This window comes from Drosophila albomicans, chromosome 3 (assembly GCF_009650485.2).
Source record: "Drosophila albomicans strain 15112-1751.03 chromosome 3, ASM965048v2, whole genome shotgun sequence".
In the NCBI taxonomy this organism is placed as follows: domain Eukaryota; kingdom Metazoa; phylum Arthropoda; class Insecta; order Diptera; family Drosophilidae; genus Drosophila; species Drosophila albomicans.
The window spans coordinates 18,816,576-18,834,615 of NC_047629.2; the positions used below are offsets into that span (position 1 = coordinate 18,816,576).

At 41.7% G+C, this 18,040-nt stretch overlaps 1 protein-coding gene across 1 annotated transcript in view; it reads left to right on the forward strand.

Annotated features, from left to right (window-relative positions):
* Nucleotides 1-18,040, forward strand: part of LOC117568610 (homeobox protein 13) — a 56,830-nt gene that overhangs the window by 15,097 nt on the left and 23,693 nt on the right. Inside the window, exon 2 of the mRNA XM_034249371.2 lies at nucleotides 11,221-11,932. Within this exon, the coding sequence (XP_034105262.2) occupies nucleotides 11,221-11,932 (712 nt within the window). The remainder of the gene's footprint in view (nucleotides 1-11,220; nucleotides 11,933-18,040) is intronic.

The following is an 18,040-nucleotide window of genomic DNA, read 5'->3' on the forward strand; positions in this document are numbered from 1 at the left end:
TGTGTGTGTCCTGTCTGGTCTGCCTTCACATCCTGTCTGTTGTTTAGAAACTGTTTCTGTCTGCGACTTTGTTTCGTTTTCATTTGCTTTTTTCTCTGCTGCTGCTGCTGCTGTTTTCCGCTTTTGTTTTGTGCACTGTATTTTTTCTGCTTTTTTTTGGCGAAAGCCGCACACAAATTAAGTTAACTTCCTGTCTGTCTATCGCTAATAGCAAATTAATAAGAGCTCCCGGTCAATTGCCTGGCTTGCGGTTTTCGCTTCTTTTCTCTCTCTATCTATCTCTCTCTGTCTGTCTGTCTGTCTGATTGTGGGCTGTTGTGGGTGTTGCCACTGGGGCAGCTGTGGCAGCTGTGCCATCGCTTCTTGTTGGCGCTTGTCCTTGACACACATCGTTGTCCTGCTGCCCACGTCTTTTCCTTTTACACTTGAGCGCTTGTCTTACAACAGTTGCTGCTGCAGTTCCTGTTGCACAGTTGCTGCCGCTGCTGCAGTTTGTTATCTATGTAGGGCTCTCGGCTATCGGGACTGCGGGTGCTGTTGCCTGTTACTTGTTACCTGTTACCTGTTACCCACTGTCGCGTGCTCAACGAAGTAAGTAAGTGAGTGCGAGGGGAGCTCGTCTTTTGGCTGCTTCCGGTTTTTGTTGGTGAAGCGACTTTACAGCTGTTCAAATGTCCACAATTGGCAGTTGCTGCCACATTTCGCTCTTTTAATTGTTATAAATGATATCTTATCTCTAATTTTATGCAATTTGACAAATTTACAAAACGTTTTTCACTTGATTTGAGTAGCTGCTGCTTCTGTTGCTGCTTCTTCGCTTCTCCTCGCTTAATTGCCGCACGTTGCAAGCACACAACAAACAACAAACAGGCCCAAAGCAACTGGTATTTTGCCAGCTCAGCTAATAGATGCAGCCGGGCAGCCAAGGCAAACAATTGCTGCCCCTTGTCTTTGCCACACCTTGGGGGAGGGCGGCGCTGAGGATGGCAATGTTGTGGCAAGTTGCACGTTGCACGTTGCAAGAGAGTTGGGGCGGCACCTTCAGGTGCCTTGTTGGGTGTTTGTGTTTTGGCTTGTTAACTTTTCAGATTGTTTGATATTGCTCTCGGCTCCTCGGCTGTGTGTCTGCAACAACGAGCACTTTGGCGCTAAAAGACATGTTTCAATTATGATTGTTGGCGTGTCTTATTAATTACAAGCATCGGCATAGACTAAGTCGGGCCATTTAGTTGGTCATTTAGTTGCAGCGACTTGCGACCTCTGTGTTTAATTGTGCATTGCATTTCGTTGTGGTTGCAACTTTCCGTTCACATGAAAGGATATCGCAAACAATTTTCTAGTTTAGCCAACTATGACGCAAAAGGACAAAATTGTAATCAATCAAGCTGATCACTCGCTATCTATCTCTGTCTCACATTCAGCTGCTATCTCTTTCCATTGCTATCAGTTGCTAAACAGAATCAGAATCGTCATCTTAAGCGCGTCAACTGAACAATCTAACTGATTGCTTACAAATGAATCTCAATTAAAATTAATTCAAAACATGAACTGGGTATTATTTACCCGTTTGACACTCACACTCACCACTCTGAATAAACTCGAGTCGAGTATTCATATATTGTATATTAGAAATATGCCACACCACAGATTGACACACATCTGCCTGTTGATGTTGATGTTGCAAGGGGCAGGGGCAGGAGAGGATCAACTGTATCTCACGATAAAAAAAGAGACGAGCTGAAGCTGAGACTGCAGACTGAGGCGCCTCAGTGTGGCAGCGTGTGGTATGTGCTGCATATATCAGCATCAATTAATTTGGTATTCGTGATTCTACTTAACATCGATTGACCCCAACAGATTAGTCGACCAAAGAAATGTCAGTCGCCGAATCAAGTGAACCAAGTAACCAAGTGTGAATGCCAACATTCTTGCGACTCCTCTAGCTATAAAAGAGAGAGAGAGAGAGAGAGAGAGAGAGACACATACACACATACACACATAGAAAGAAAGAGGGAATCGAGGTCGAGCATTTTTCGTGACGCAAATGCTCAACTTATATTTGCGCTCATTCGACTTTTGTTCACATTCATATGTATATTTATTTATTTACTATATTCGCTCGCATTGTTGATCGCTTTTCACGATTTTCTCGCACTCACTTAATTGCCCAATGCCACAGCTTTATAGCTATATAGCTCGTGCCTCTCGATCTTTAGCTGACTTCTTTTTTTTTTTTTGGGGCGCCTCTGGCGACTATCTTAATGCTTGATTGAATTAAAATCGTTTGCTGCCACTTGCTGTGTTATGGTTAGTGCATAAAATTCGCCCCCTTCTTGGTGTCGATTAGTCTCACAGATCGCTTGATTGCTGTTGCTGCTGCTGTGGCTGCTCGATTTGCTTAAATGATTGATCAATGAGACAATTGTCAATGTACGCCTCATGTGTCGATCTTCTTCTGGCGCAGTTTAGAATTTGCATGAAATCTCGAAGACGAACTCAGAACACACAGATCATTATATCTATCAATCGATTGTCGGTCTGTCTGTCTGTCCGTCTGTCCAGAGTTGAGCAATCAGTGCGCGTTGCGTTAGTTTTTTGTTATTGAGTGTGGTGTTATTGATTGATAAATAAATACGAATCTACGAGTAACTGGTCTCATTTTTGCGTATCAGCCGATTACATAACCTCATCGCAATTTACATTTTAAATCAGCATTGAACAATGCAGGTGCACTATATAACTTTTTAAATGTATTATTATTATTTTATTATTTTAATGCACTTCGCATTAACTATGAGCTTATAACATTTTGTATGACAACTTTTCAATTATTATTATAATTATTATTATATTAATTTATTTCTATACATTTGTTTTTAATTTTATAAATATTTTGTGAAGTTTTTTAAATTTTGTTTTTGTCTAATTAATGCAAAATTTGTAACGTTAAAAAAGTCGGGATTTTTTTAAATTAAGCTCAAATTATTATTATATATTTAAGAATTTTTTAATTTATTTTATTTACTGTGAAACAAATTTTACCAAATATTTAAAAATTTCTAAAAAAAAAAACATTTTTTTTTTAATATTCTGTTAACATTTTTTTTTTAAATATCTGGGAATTCATTATTTTTTCATTTTATTTTAAATGTTTCAATTACAACAAAATTTTCAAAATTCAAATCAACAAATGGTAATATGTTTCACATTGTTTGCAAAATTGGTAATTTTTCTGTGTCTAATCATTTTTTGGTTCTAATTTTTCATATTTTCATGCTAGTTCATAAAACTTTAAAACATTTATGTAATTTGTAGCTTTTACTTTAATTCTGGCTATTATGTTATTAAGTTGTAAAAACAACTTTTATTTTGAATACTTTTTGTTAGTAGTTTTTCAAAACATTTTAAATATTTTACAAATCTCAAATATTTATAATTTGTAGCACTTATCTTAATTGTTGCAATTATGTTATTAATTTGTATAAATTAAAATTTTTACCTGTTTCGTATGTTGTGGTTGAGAGAGGGGCGAGCTCTGTGAATGTCATTTCCTTTTGTGTATTCGTTTTGCGTTATTGCCAGAGATCAAATTAATGAGTTTTAAGGAAAGTGTCCTGTCAACTGTTTTAGGGGTGACTTCAGTTGGGATGCTCCTTTGCTGTTCGTTGTTGTTGTTGATCCTGAGAAGAGTCAACTTCATAAATTTAGTGCTGTTCATTCGGGCCTGACAAAATGTGTCCCTTTTTCTTTTATTTTCTAACTTGTATAAATGCTAACCTATTTAATTGACTTATAATTGGAGAGGGACAGAGGGAGAGAGAGGCTGGCAGCAGCATATGGGTAACTAATAATTTTGTGCGAGGAATTCCTCAAGCGCAACACGGCCAAAATGAAACGAGGGCCGAAGAAGCAGAGGCAGAAGCAGAAGTAGAACTGGAAGTAGAAGTGGAAGTGGAAGTGGACACATCCCCTGGCTAGATGTTGGCTAACGGAGGCACTCGACAGGATCACAATCACATGTGAAAAGTTAGCGGCGCGCAAATGCAGCCAGTTACAGTTGAACGAGTTTCGAGTTTTCGCTTTCGCCCGAGGAAATGCGAATGGGAATGGGAATGAGAACGTGAATGAGAATGGCACTGCGACTGTTTGGGAATGAATAAAGGAGAAACAAATACAAAATAAAACCGAGAGACCGAAGGGTGCAACGCAAATTATGCCGCCCGCCATGTTGAACTTGAAATTGTAATTGGCATTGGCAAGGGCACCTACATATGCATATGGCTGGTTGACAAAAGTTAACTGCCAGCCGGCTGGCTGGCTGGCCAAGTTCCTTTTGAGCCACTGTCAGCTGTTCCTTTTGCAGCAGCGACAACGGTACTCGAACAAATATTGAGACAACATGCGATGACTGACTGCAATGGATCAGCTTCGACTTGTGCTTAACTAGTTGCTTTTGCAATGCGACTAATTGCTGAAGAGGCTTTCAATTATGTCGGTATTCAAAAGGATATAATCATTAAGTGGCCACTCCAAATGAATGTGACATGCAAAGCAATAAAAAAATTCAAGTTACTTATGAACTACAGTATGCTGTCGATAAATTCACCTACATTGAATAAAGCAATTGCTATAAACGGTGATTAAATTGCAAAATGGAACTTATTTACTTGAAATATTTTACTTTTAATTGTATTTCAATAAAAAAACCTCTGAAAAACTAAACTATAAAAAAAGTCGATCGACTTTGTTTTTAAGAATAATAGCAGAGAATCGTATGAAGTTCCTAAAATGGAACTTGATCGAAAAAATTTAACTTAACTGCATTCCATTTAAGTGCAATATTGAAATATTTGCAGGTAACTGCTAAATCGATTAACAAAAATGTTACAAGATGTATTATGCTTTCTACAAAATAATAATAGAAAATAATACGACAATCGTTACAAGCAGATTGCTCTAAAGCTTTTAACTTATATGCATAGCAAGTAAATGAAATGAATAATCAAATAAAAAAATGTATGGCACAATCGCCTTTGCTTTTAATAGAGTGTTTTAGTTAATTCCAGAACAGTTGCTAACTTGTTTCATTTATCGGATCATCAAATATAATATCCTATAATTATTTTGATCAAATGTTAGTGAACTACTGCTCGAAATATATTTCTATACAATTGCAGATAATTGCACCATTGTTAGTGTAAATGTTGGGTGGACAATTGTCGATATTACGTTAATAATTTCAAAGGCTCAAGAATTTAAAATAGTGAATATTATGCATTTCAAAGAGTCTTCTATATTATTATTATATTATTGTATATCCCTTGGCAACTTTCAATGATGCAATGAAATTTATTATTTTTGAATTTTTAACAAACAGAAAATGTGAAATTTTTAGCAATGTACAAAAAGATAAAACGCAGATCAAGTTTGGTGTGTAGCTATATTCTACATATTCTATATTCTTAAATCAAGCAAATATTTTTGACAGCTTAACTTTATAGATGAATTTACATAAAATGCCCATAATTTCGATCAAATTTTGAATAAGAAAAGTCGCAACTTTCTGATTGGTTCAGACTGCAATTTCTCTGTAAAATTCTGCATGTCCAATCATTTAGTTGTCTTTACATTACTCCAAGTGTGAATACCATTGAATTACGTTTGTTCATTTTGCAGTTACGCGATGTGACAAAGTGTTAAGTTAATAATTTGCCCGAGTGGAGAGTGGAGAAGAGAGAGACCAGTTTTCTGGTCTCTGGTAATAATTGAAAAATGCCAACAGACATTGCGCTATGGCACGAGAGAGCTTTATTAATTTTTGTATTTAAAACATTTCAAGCACTCGACACCTTCTGCTGATGTTGCTGCTGTTGATGCTGTTGCTGTTGCTGCTGCTTCTGATGTTGCTGTAGAGTGTGTTTTGCCTGAATCGAAGACAGTAGCAATGATCTCAAATTAATGCCCAACTCTGCTGGCGAGTAGAAATAATGAGTCTGCAACGAGCATGTGAGATGAGCAACAGAAAGCAGAGAGAGAGAGAGAGAGAGAGAGAGAGAGTGAGAAGGGATTGGGAGGAGTAGAGGATGCGGCACAGTAGCAATTGGAGCTGGCGACGTGCGACGAACGCGCGCATAATCAAGGCTTCAACATGGACATCGATGAACATGGACATGGACATGGCATCAGTAAGCATGCAGCATGCAGTTGCAAGTTGCCAGTTGCAAGTTGTGCCAAGGGCCGAGTGTGTGTGTGTGTGTCGTCTTGCTTGGCGATTTACTGGCTGCCTTGTGCGCAGCCTTTATGATTATTGTTATTATTGAGTGTATGCCTGCAATTCAGGCCAAGTCATCATTAATGCGTCGAGTGCAGCATTACCAAAAACCCGGCAGTAAAATAAAATCGAATGAAATATAATTAAATGTCGCTGTTGCTGCTGCTGCTGCTGCTTTTGCGTAGTTGGTAGCTCTCGTAATTTGGTAAACATTCTTCTGGAAGACGCGTCTGGCTATCTGGCTATCGTCACAGCAGATCGCATACCATATTGTCAACCGGTTTATCTCTGACTCGTTCTCTCACTCACAAGCAAGCAATCTCTCTCGCTTGCTCTGTCTTTAACCACATCTCTGTCTCTGTCATTTGGGGCCTGCTTATCTGCGGCTTTGTGGCATCTTTAAATGGCGTTTTTTCGCACTCGCAGACGTGCGGGCGTCGGGACAGAGAGAGAGAGAGAGTTGTCGAAGCTGTTGGGAGAGCCAACAAAACGCTTGCTGATTTTTAATTATTTTGCACCGATGTTCGCCATCGTTGAGGGAATGCTACACAGAATTGGAGTCCAAAAGCAGAGCTCCTTGGCAATCAGGCAGCCAGTTAGCCAGTTAGCCAGCTCAGGCAGCCTTTCGTCACTTCAATATTGAAACACTTAATCACAATTTCGTTAAGGGCATGCCAAGAGCCGGAGCCAAGAGTCAGGAGCCAGGAACAGGAGCAACAGCATATGCACATAAATGGCAAAAGTTAAGAAATTCCAAATATCTCATACAAATTACCAAAAGGCAAAGCAAAGCTGACAGCAACAGCAACAAATGCCACGAAACTGATGCTTAAAGTGAAAACAAGCAGACGAAAATGATATTTTCACAAAGCACAAACAAAGCACACACAACGAATGCCAAATGTTGAACGCTGAATGCTGAATGCTGCATGCCACATACCACATTCTGGTGCTTGCCCCAACTGTAGCTGCTTGCAGCTACTGTAGCCAAAGATTGTCGACTCGTCGCTTGGGAATTTGTGAAGACAGCAACAGCCACGACAACGTCGACGATGACGATGATCGCGGTGCTTTGGACGTTGATAATTAATAACAGACAGGCAGTCAAAGAGCATAAAAACGGCCAACACCCAATCACAAAAACGCTGCAGCCACAAAAGGCCAAAAAGGCAGGCGGCAGCCAGCCAATGGTAATGGCAATATCGTTGCCCCGCTCATTGGCCACCAACAACAGCAACAAAAACACGAAACTCCAAAACACGAAACTTGAAGCTTGAAGACAGACAGCAGCGACTAAAGCAGACATAATCTCAGACAAGCTGGAATGTCAATGGCACTGGGAACTGCTTGCGATTAAGATCACAAACCCAATTCGATCGACGCCTACTCAACTGACAGACAACAACACGACAGGCAACAACCACAGAAGTGACAACTGTGCAATTAGAAAACGACGAACAACAAATTGTTAGTTCAGCTAATCTAAACTAATTTTTGCCATATGCAATTCTCATTCCCATTCCCATAACCATTTTCATTTCCATTTCGCATTTGGCATTTCGCATTTTGTATTTTGTATTTCTCAGTTCTGGCATTTCGCATTCGCATTCACATCACGCAGTTTGTCGTGAAACAGAAAACTGATTAAATGACACAAAAAACAATTAATGCCTATGGCAGCTAAATCAAATGGTATTGCCAAGGACAAGGAACCAAGCGACAAGCAACAGATCGACAGAGCGACAGAGAACACAACAGCAGAAGAGGAGCGCCATGGTGCCAAGGCAAAACGATTTATAGCCCAATGGAATGTGCCACGATGCAAGGATCAGATGATGGAAATCGCCCCGTCGATAATAAAAAACAATTTAGTCTGTTGCGCAGGGCAAATCAAAGAGGAGAAGGAGGAGGCTGAGGCTGAGACAGTAGGCAGTAGGCAGTCAGGCAACTGTTGATGATTAAAACACATTAAAAATCCAGTAGCAGACCCAGTTCCCGACTGAGACTGAGTCTGGAGACTGCCGAGGAGACTTCTGCAGATTTTTGAGTTGGAGTTGAGTTTGAGTTTCAGTTTGACGACTTTTTCCACACATTGGGGCAACAATCGCATCGGGAATCGGGCATCGGGAATCGAGCCAACTAATTTCATATTTTTCATGCAATTGCTGAAATTCCGCAGCTCCCGAAAAGCCACAAAAGGGGATCCAATTCGCCTTTCTTTCTCCCCGTGAATTTGTATCTGCGCAATCTGCCTGTATCTGTGTCGCAATCAGAATCAGTCTGTCTGTCTGTCCGTCCGTCCGTCTGTCTGTCTGTCCGCTTTGATGGCCGGGGACTACCTGTTGCGACGTGTTATTAGGGCGACGTATTGACGACAAGCAAACGTCAACCCAAACGTCAGCTCATCATATCATCGATTGATGCGACTCCTTGTCTTCTGCTCTCCTGCCACGCCCCAACCCGACCCTCCCGCCCATCATCAGTCTTACATTTTTTGAACAGAAGCTGCGGCTGCGCTTGTTCGGCTGGTTGTTTGGAATTTTGTAGTTTGGGCAGCCGAAAAATGTAAAGGGTCCCCTCTAATTTTGGACAGTCGAGCGAGACAAGTTCAGGCCACATCCCCCGATCTCCGATCGCCGATCCTCAATCCCCGATTCCAGTCGAGGTGCTGCTGGTGATATTTCTTAGCGCAAACTGGCAAACAACTCCAAACAACTTTGGCCAAGAAACCCATCTCCTCTTCCCCCTTTTCACCCTCTCTCTCTATCTCTCTCGGTTACTCGGACAACGTGATTTTGCGCTTTAATGAGGATTATTAAATGCGAGATTATTATGTGCTGCAATTACTTTTCGCAGCCACTGTGCTTCGTTTATTCATCATCAATTTTGTAGTAATTTTTGTTCCTTTTTTTTGCGTTTTTGTTGTGCGCGTTGATTTATTTTATTGAACCATAAAAATGTAAATTTTTGTGTTGGCTCTCGAACAAAAGACAAAGTTAATCGTTGTCAATTATGGCCTTTGACAGGTTAATATTAAAAAGTGCCTTGTCCCAGCTGAGGAGCATCAGAAGCAAAGATCTGGAGCACGCTGATATGCTCAAAAGTTTTTGAGACTAAAGATTAGCATTTTAAATGCGACTCCTTGCATTCCTTGCCCAGGATCAGCTATGGCCAACGAGTTGTGTCCATTAAGCCAAAAGAGGCTGAACTCTCTGCAGCAACAGCAGCAGCAGCAGCGTTCAATGTGCCGCTGGCAAATCAGTTTCCGGCTGCAATCGAAGCGAGCGCCAACGCAACGAATGCCCTACTCCCCGTTTACCCTCCCAGGATGATGGTGGCAAATCGAGGCTACCTCTATTAACATAATCACAACACGAGTGGAGAGTCGCTTGAACGAAAATTACGCACAGCGAGATCAATTTTGAGACAGAGAGAGAGACCAAAAGCAAACCAAGCATCACTGCAGGGCGATCAATTAAAATTTTGATCGAATTTTCGTCAATTTTTTGACATGTGGCCAACAGAAGCCAACAACAATAGGGGCGTGGCACACACACAGAGTCACCGGACACGGAGACAGGAGACAGCCGAGGAGAGTCTCGTAATATGGCATCTTGGTAGGCTGGCAACATCCCGGCCAAGATCAATGTAAGCTCAAATTGTCGGCGGTTGCCTTAGGCACAAAATCTCGCAGTCGCAGTCGCAAGTCTCTGTCTACTCTCTGTCTTAGTTGCAACTTGGAGACGCGGGCAGGCTCTGAAATGAAATGAAATTGATTAAAGCGTAAATGAATTTTGTACCTGGCCTGACCATGATTATAACATAAGATCGATTGCTGCCTGTCGCTGATCGCTAACTCGACGCGGCTACTGTAGAAAGCAGACATCGATCGACCCAAAGAGGATGTTGCCTGCCTCATTCTATACCCTTAAGCAAGAGCTACTATTTAATGCCAAGCTTTAGTCTCTTTCAAGGGTAATTCTGCTTCTTCTTCGTCTTATTCTTTTTGTGTTATTTTTTGGCAATGGCATTTGACAAAAATAGCCAGGGGCCAAAAAGCAAAAGTCGGCAGCAAAAGGGTTATGCTTCGGCTTGATTTAAGTTGATCCCCACGATCAGCGCCGCAGATCTCAAATGCCATAATTTCTCTCCCCCCAAAAGACAACAAAAAAAAAGACTTGTGTGTGGAATTTTGGCATTCTTTGCGTGCCGAGCCAGAAGAAGGTAAACGGTAAACGGTAGCTGCTATATAATTAGGGTAGCTACTAGTCGAAAGAACTCTGCAATCCAAGAAAAAAAGCCGTCGCTTCGATTTCAATTTTTGACCGATCTCGATGTCGATTTCCATGTGCCAATTGCCACTCGATTTCCAATGCTTTTGGCTTATTAATAGTGCGAATAAAGTAAAAAAAAAGCAAAGTCTTTAAGTGAACGAGAGGGCGAGCGTGAAGTGTAAGCGAGATGGCTGCAAACATTAATTTAGTTACGCTCCGACGATCGCCAAAGCTGTGGCTGAAGCAGCGCATCGCAGCGATCGGGATCGCGAGCTTCGCGTCATTAAAGACAATTTCGTGATTCGCCAAATTACTTGCTAAATTATAGAAAGCAAACAAATCGGCGAGGCGCCCCAAACGAGCTCTTCTCCACACTCACACACACAATCAATAGAAATCAAGTGAAGAGGAGAATCTCTTTTAGTTGAGCTGCCACTATCGATGAGGCCTTGCAGCCCATTGTCGACTTAATCAATACAGCAAATTTGGGTTGTTTTTCTTTTCTTTGCTGTGTTTATTTTTAGCGCCCCGAAAAGAATGAAGTGAAATCGTTGCCAACAACTTAGCTAGACAAACAAAGCGACACTTAAATAGTTTGTAGTACTTGTCATCGACATTGTTAGCTTCAAAGCAACTTATCCAAACCTCTTCTTCTCACTTTTTTTTGTTTTGCAGAGCCAAGCTTTGGCACTTACTCGAGCGGCCAATGCGGCGGCGGTTGTGGCCGCTGCCAATGCGAATGCGAATGCCAATGTTAATGCCAAATCTCCCTCGGCCGCAGCCAGCCTCATGGACATGGCTGTCAAGAAGGAGCACTCGCTGTCGCCGCCGCACAGCGTCATCCCCGAGGACTCCAGCTCTGGCCTTGGCCAGCTGCAGCACAGACGTTCCTCGCTGCAGGGTGTGCAGGAGAAGCTCACCCAGCTGCAGATGCAACATCAGCATCACCAGCAACAACAGCAACAGCAGCATCAGCAGCAACAACAACAGCAGCAACAATCTGCTGTGGAGCAAGTCAATACTGCTGGTCGTCGTTCCGCTGAAGGCAGCCCCCATTCCTTGACCCATCTGCAACAGCAACATCAACAGCAGCAGCAATCACAGCAGCAACAACAGCAACAGCAGCAGCATCTGCATGGTTCCGATGGCGGCGGCAGCGCCTTGGCCTCCTCGGCGGCATCTAGTCAGAATGCCTCGTTGTCAGCGACGCCGAAAAGCGAGCGAGAACGCGAACGTGAGCGTGAGGAACGTGGCAGCATCTCCTGCCTGCCACCAGCTGCTCTGGGCATGGCTGTGGGCGTGCAACAGGCCCAGCAGCAGGCGGAAAAGCTGCTCAGTCATCCGGCGCTCGAGTCCCGTCGCGACTTCGATGTCAGCAAAGTGAATCGTGAGTATCTGTGTAATTTATTATGAATTCTCGATTATTGAATTGAATATTCATGGGGACGAAAATTCATTTAGCTAGAAATTAATCTTTTTCAGTTGCTCGCAGATTAAATAAACGTGTGCAGATCATTTCCATATGATAATGTAATTACATTTTAATCGAATTTAGTCAGCTTGTTAAAAGCTTTGACAAACAGTTTCCGAGTTTTTTTGAGATCAGATAAAATAACTTATTCAAGAAATAATTTTACATGATAGAAATCGTCTGCTGCGGTCGGGTTTTAATTGCTTTGGTTGACAATCTGGTATATTTTGTACTCTGTGGTATATTTTGAAAGAGCTGGTATATTGATATACCAAATAGTTTTTTAGGATTTTCGATCAATTTTGAATTTTAAAATGGATAGCGAGTATCTCAATGTCGATAACACTCGACTGTAGCATTTTATGATATGGTTATGCGTTAAATTAATCAGTGTAAGGGATACCAGTTAAAACTTTTTTATAAATATAATATAACGAGAGACAATAGAGTTACTTATATTAAATTTAAATTTGCTATAGAAATCCGATAAGATTTCCTACGTTATATTTTTTACCTACTACAAAACGTTGCAGCTTTAAAAAATTGTGTAGAAGATAGATTTCAAATGCACAAACTCGTTTAAAAAGAAACAAGTAAACAGATAAATAGATACACAAAGTTTTTATGTGTTTCTTATAAATTTCATCAGTTACAAATTCGATTATAATATTAAATAATTCTACTATCGGAAAGTGTATGGAAAACCAGCTTAAAGTTGATTTCATTTACATAATTAGCATTTGAAATTCTTTTTGATTGTTAGTGCAAACTAAATATAGACCAAAATTGAAGCGAGAGTTGCATAAATCAGACAAATCCACAATGCCAAATCCCGACCAGCGGTCGCTAGGGAAGGAGTGAGGAAAAGGGCAAAAGAGGGGCAAGGGATAGCGCTTTGCTATTTCCGTGCCGTTGCACAAATACCCTTAATCCGGTCTATGCAGCGGCATTCGCATAGACTCTCTCCCTCTCTCTCTCTCCCTCTCTATCTCTCTTTCGGTCTATGGAGGGCTCAATAATTGCCGGGAACCACATCATTATAAAAATGCCAGTGGCGATGCTGATATCAGTGGAATGAGATGAGAAGGCGATGCCTTTTGTGTTGCGACTCGTAACTGGTGATTATGGCTGCTGGTTCAGCTTTAAGGATTTGTGCAACTTTAAGCAGGGCACAAACCGATATTTATACGCACATATGTAATACAATGTTGCATGCAACATGGCTCAATTGAGAATCAACATCTGAGCAACTGATTTGCCACCCATTTAACAGACCCTTTCTAGCTTTGAGTAGCTACGAGCAGCAGCAGAAGGAAAAGGAGGAGACGAGAGCAGAAGGTAATCCTGTTTAGTTCATCAATACTAGTTTGGCCTGGGACAAAAGAGTGAACCTGTCTCCATTGACAATCCACAGCTACAGCTACAGCTTCAGCTTCAGCTAAAGATACAAATATAGTTGCAGATACAGAGATACAAATACTGTTGCAGATGCTCACGCAACAATTCTGTAGCTGCTCAGACTGTCAACTGTCTGTGCGAATATCTGTGAGATAGATTGTCGAGTGCACAGCCAAACGATTCAACTTCAGCTTCAGCCAACAACACACACACACACACACACACACACACAGCACACAACACACACTCATCGTATATGCATCCAAATCCCCTGGATTAAGCATATGAAGCATTCATAACGTTTATTTTGTAAACCTTCTCTCTCTCTCACTCTTTCGCTCTTTCGAGTATCTTTCTCTGTCTGCGAGGTAGCCACAAATACACACATATACAAACACAGACACAGACAGAGAGACACGTACACTCACCCACAATGAAGAAGGTCTGCTAAATGCCAACCCGGGGGCTGTTGTTGTGGCGCCAAATGAACGTCAACACACTTGTGGAGCTATTTGGCCATATGGCTGCACACACACACACACAGCTCACACCCACACACACACACACACCAAGCAAAGACGGAAACGGAAGTCGAAGTGGCAAGAGGAGGCGTGACAGTTACAGTTTACGAATGTTTGCTCCCTGGCTGCTTTGGTCGGTCGGCACTCGCGGCGTATACGCAACACAATCGCCTGCCGCCTTCTGCCTTCAGTCTGTGTGTGTGTGTCTTTTTTTTCGAGTGTTTGCTTTTCAGACTGACTCAACAGGTTGCTCAGCATTTTGGCCAATTTATGGCTGCGTAGTTGCGGCATTTAGCGCTATGCAAATTGTGCGACAATTTTATTTGTAATTTAATCATGTTACATGCAAAGTTTTTTATTGCAAATTGCCATAGTTTTATTTATTTAAAGTAAATGCTGACAATTTTCTTTCTTGCTTGTTTTACTAATAAATATTTGAATCGAAATTCGATTTGTTCTTAATCGCTTGCAGTAGATTTCGAATTGGTTAATACTTGATTTGCATATTTTGCATTTGATGGGGTGCGAAGTAGTATTTTGTCGTTTGCCATTGCTTGTTGCAGAGACTCTTCCTGGTTGCTGTTAAGCTGCTGGCTAAAACGTAGGAGCCAAGAGAAGGGCAGAGATAAAGTTGGAGGAGTGAGAAACGTGCGTTAGATTTGAATTTCGTTTGAATTTGTGAATGGCTCACTAGCATATGTCTTTCTATCTCTCTTTCCCACTCTCTCTCTCTCTCTATCTCACTTCTATCTCTTTCTGCTGTGCATGTGTGTGTAATGTGTTTTGTAGTGTAAAACGGCATCAAGCGCATAGTCGAGAATGGAGAGGTTATTGGTTTTGTCCTTGTCCTCGTTGTTGTTGTTGTTGTTATTATTGTCATTTCATACAGCTGCAACTGTGTATGTGAATGTGGGTGTGTTGTGAGTTTATATGTAAATCTGTTTATTTGTTTGTTTGGCTTGTTGTATGTGCGTGTGTTTATTGCGTCTGTTTATTGCGCCTAAGCTGCTCAGCGACGCAACACGATATTTATCCCCCCCTTTGCGACCCCTTCCCCCTCCTCCTCTTCCCACACACACAGTGTTGCCAAACAGAGCTTTCATTTTTGGAAAATTTTTATTCTCGCATTTCGATTCGATTCGATTTATGCAGCGTTTAGTATGCAAAATTTTCATACGTTAGCCTTAATAAATCCCCAACGGCCGCACTTGTCAATATGCAGGCTCTCTCCCCCTTTCCCCTCCACGCCCCTCTGCTGGTCACTGCTGTGTTGCAGCAGATGCGTATGCCAGTGTGGCACCTATAAGCTTATGCATACACATACACACACGTGCCACACACACACACACACACACACTCTGCAACATTGTCGTGTCGCGTTCTGCAATTGAAAATCACTGCGCCTTAGTTAACGACACGTTTGTGGATCAACGCGTTCACCAGAGCAGAGCTCTCTCTCTCCCCACATGACCAACTACTCCGCTCCCTCTTCCTCTTCCTCTCTCTCTCTGCTCCCCCTCCCTCTGCTTGGCGAATCATCAATTGACCTCCACTTCGGCCATTGTTGTTTGGGCAAAGCTTTGTCGCTGTTGCAGTTGCTGTTGCAGCTTCACTTGCCAGGGTCACCGTACATTTGGCGCACTCATGTGGCAAGCATGGAAGCTTGCTACAGCCAGCCATCGAGCCATCCAGCTGCCATAAGCCGCCCGGCTATTTTCTGTATACATAAGCATGCTGCTCAGGATTCAAAAATGCGCGTCCAACCATCCTCGCATTATGCATATTTCAAACGGAGATCGACTCTTATGTCTCTGTCGCTGACGCTGTCTCTCTCCCCTGAATCTCTTTCTCTACATACTTTTTTTTTGGGTGGCTTTGGGTTCATTTCAATTTAAAGCTTGTGTCACACAATTGCCTTAAGGTTGATCATATCACAACTTACTTTTATAAATTATTTTTGGGTTACCAAATGAAAAAAATGTAAATGAAATTGGATTTTAATTAAAATAAGGTTTATTCAGCTTAGCTTATTAAATTTGTAGCAAGTAAAATAAATGAGTTTACTCTTAGAAATTGAAGAAATGTATTAAAGAAACGTAATAAAATTCTAGGTATTATTATTTTATTCTTTAAAAGTAAAGAAAATTGTCTGAGTAGTAAAATAATATAGCAAGAAAATTATATTAAAAATATAACTAAAAACTTAAAATTTCACAAAATGTTTGCAGATCTTTTAGACTCTTCATAATAAGTATTTAAATTGACAGAGAATTAAACCAATTTTTTTTTAAATAGGCATTAGATTTTTATGATCTTCCTTCTACAAAAGTTATCACCAAGTTACTACAGATTTAAGTTACTGAATACTTGCCATATTTTATTCATAATCTCCCTCTTTACATATAGATTGTCAATGCAATTTTCATTGGCAAATAAAAGATATTTTGATGCAATTGTTACTCCTGCTGCAAAAGCTCGAGTGTCGTACAGTTTGTTGTTAATCAAGCATTGCATTGATAAAGGCAGGTGGCAAGGGCAACTGGAGGCGATTGGCGGTCGGTTTGTGCCACAAATTTCGCAATCACTCGCAAAACTAGCTGCTGTTATGTGAGCTAACATATGGAAGCAGTTACAGATACATAGATACATCTGGCGGGCGTACTTATTCTCGAGTGCCGTTAGCCAAAGTCCTGCTAGGGAAGAGATGAGGGGGGAGATTGGCACGCGGTGGCAGCTTAAATGTTATACACAGATAGGAAGAGAGAGAGAGAGAGATGAAGAGGAGCAACCAGCAACCGATTCGGCATTAGAATCAGCATCGAGAAGCAGCAGCAGCAGCAGCAGAGCGGTTTAGTCGAGTCCAGTTCATTCCCGATTTGTTGGCCCATGTGCAGCCTGGCTCAAATTCCAAGTTGTGCAAAGGATTTGTGCCACCTCCTACTCCATTCACCCCCATGATGTGTAGACGCACAATATGTCGCCCAGATTCAAGTTGCCCAACTGTCCAGACTAAGCAGACTACGTCCGTGTGTGCGTGCTTGTGTGTGTGTGTGTGGCGCTTAGATTCAGATACAAATTCAAATATATGCCAAAAGCAACAGGAGGCAACATTTTCGAATTATAAGCAAAAAGGGATTTAGGGAACAGCAGCAGCAGCAACAACAACAGCAGAAAATGAATAAAGAGCAGAAGAGATAGAGAGATGCGGAGAGTTCGAGTCCTGTTGCAGTTGCAGTTGCAGGTGCTTCTGATTGAGTTAAGCCAACATCATGTACTCTCTTAGCAGCATCTGTGTCCGCTCAGATACTAGAGACATTGGTAGAGAGTCGGGTAAGGGGAATGGGGATGGGGATGGGGGAAATTGCAGTTGTCGCAGCTACTTGTACCTTGTACTCTTCAGCAGGCTGGCAGTTAATCCTTATCTGCTTGCCATTCTCCAATCCCCAACTCCAACTGCGATTTTCTCTCTGTCTCTGAGGAAACGAAATCGACAGATTCCGCTCTCCACTCTGCTCCCTTGACATCCTCTGCTGGCTGAGGGAGCTCAAACTCGGGTGAGAAGCTCAAACTACAAATTTTAAGGATTTAAATGTTGTGCAAAAGCAAATCGAATTGAATCGCATCGTAACGCAACGCATCGCATTGAACTAAAACAAAAACAACATTGGATGAATCTGGCAACAACCTCATCCACATTTCACATTCACATTCACATCCACATCCTTTGGGCACCTTTTGTGTTGTGCATAAACTCAACAGTGCGCATTACGAACGGCTTAAAGTCTTCAGCGACGCATGTGGCCAAAAGCAAAGCCAATGCCAGCACTGGGCCATGGCCATAAGCATCCGTCTGTCCGTCCGTCTGTCTGTCCGTCCGTCCGTCTGTCTGTCCATCTGTGTGTGTTGCCGCGACCTCGCTTCTCTTGCAACACTCACTGACTTATAATCAAATAAATACTTACTCCAGCCATATCTATCTCTATCTCTAGCTCACTCTCTATCGTTCGGTTGCTGCCACATTCTTTGCCACGTGCTTGACACAACTGCTCGAGGCGCCGGCAGTTAGCAACCAAATAGCCAATGCTTAACAACAATATTACAGTGT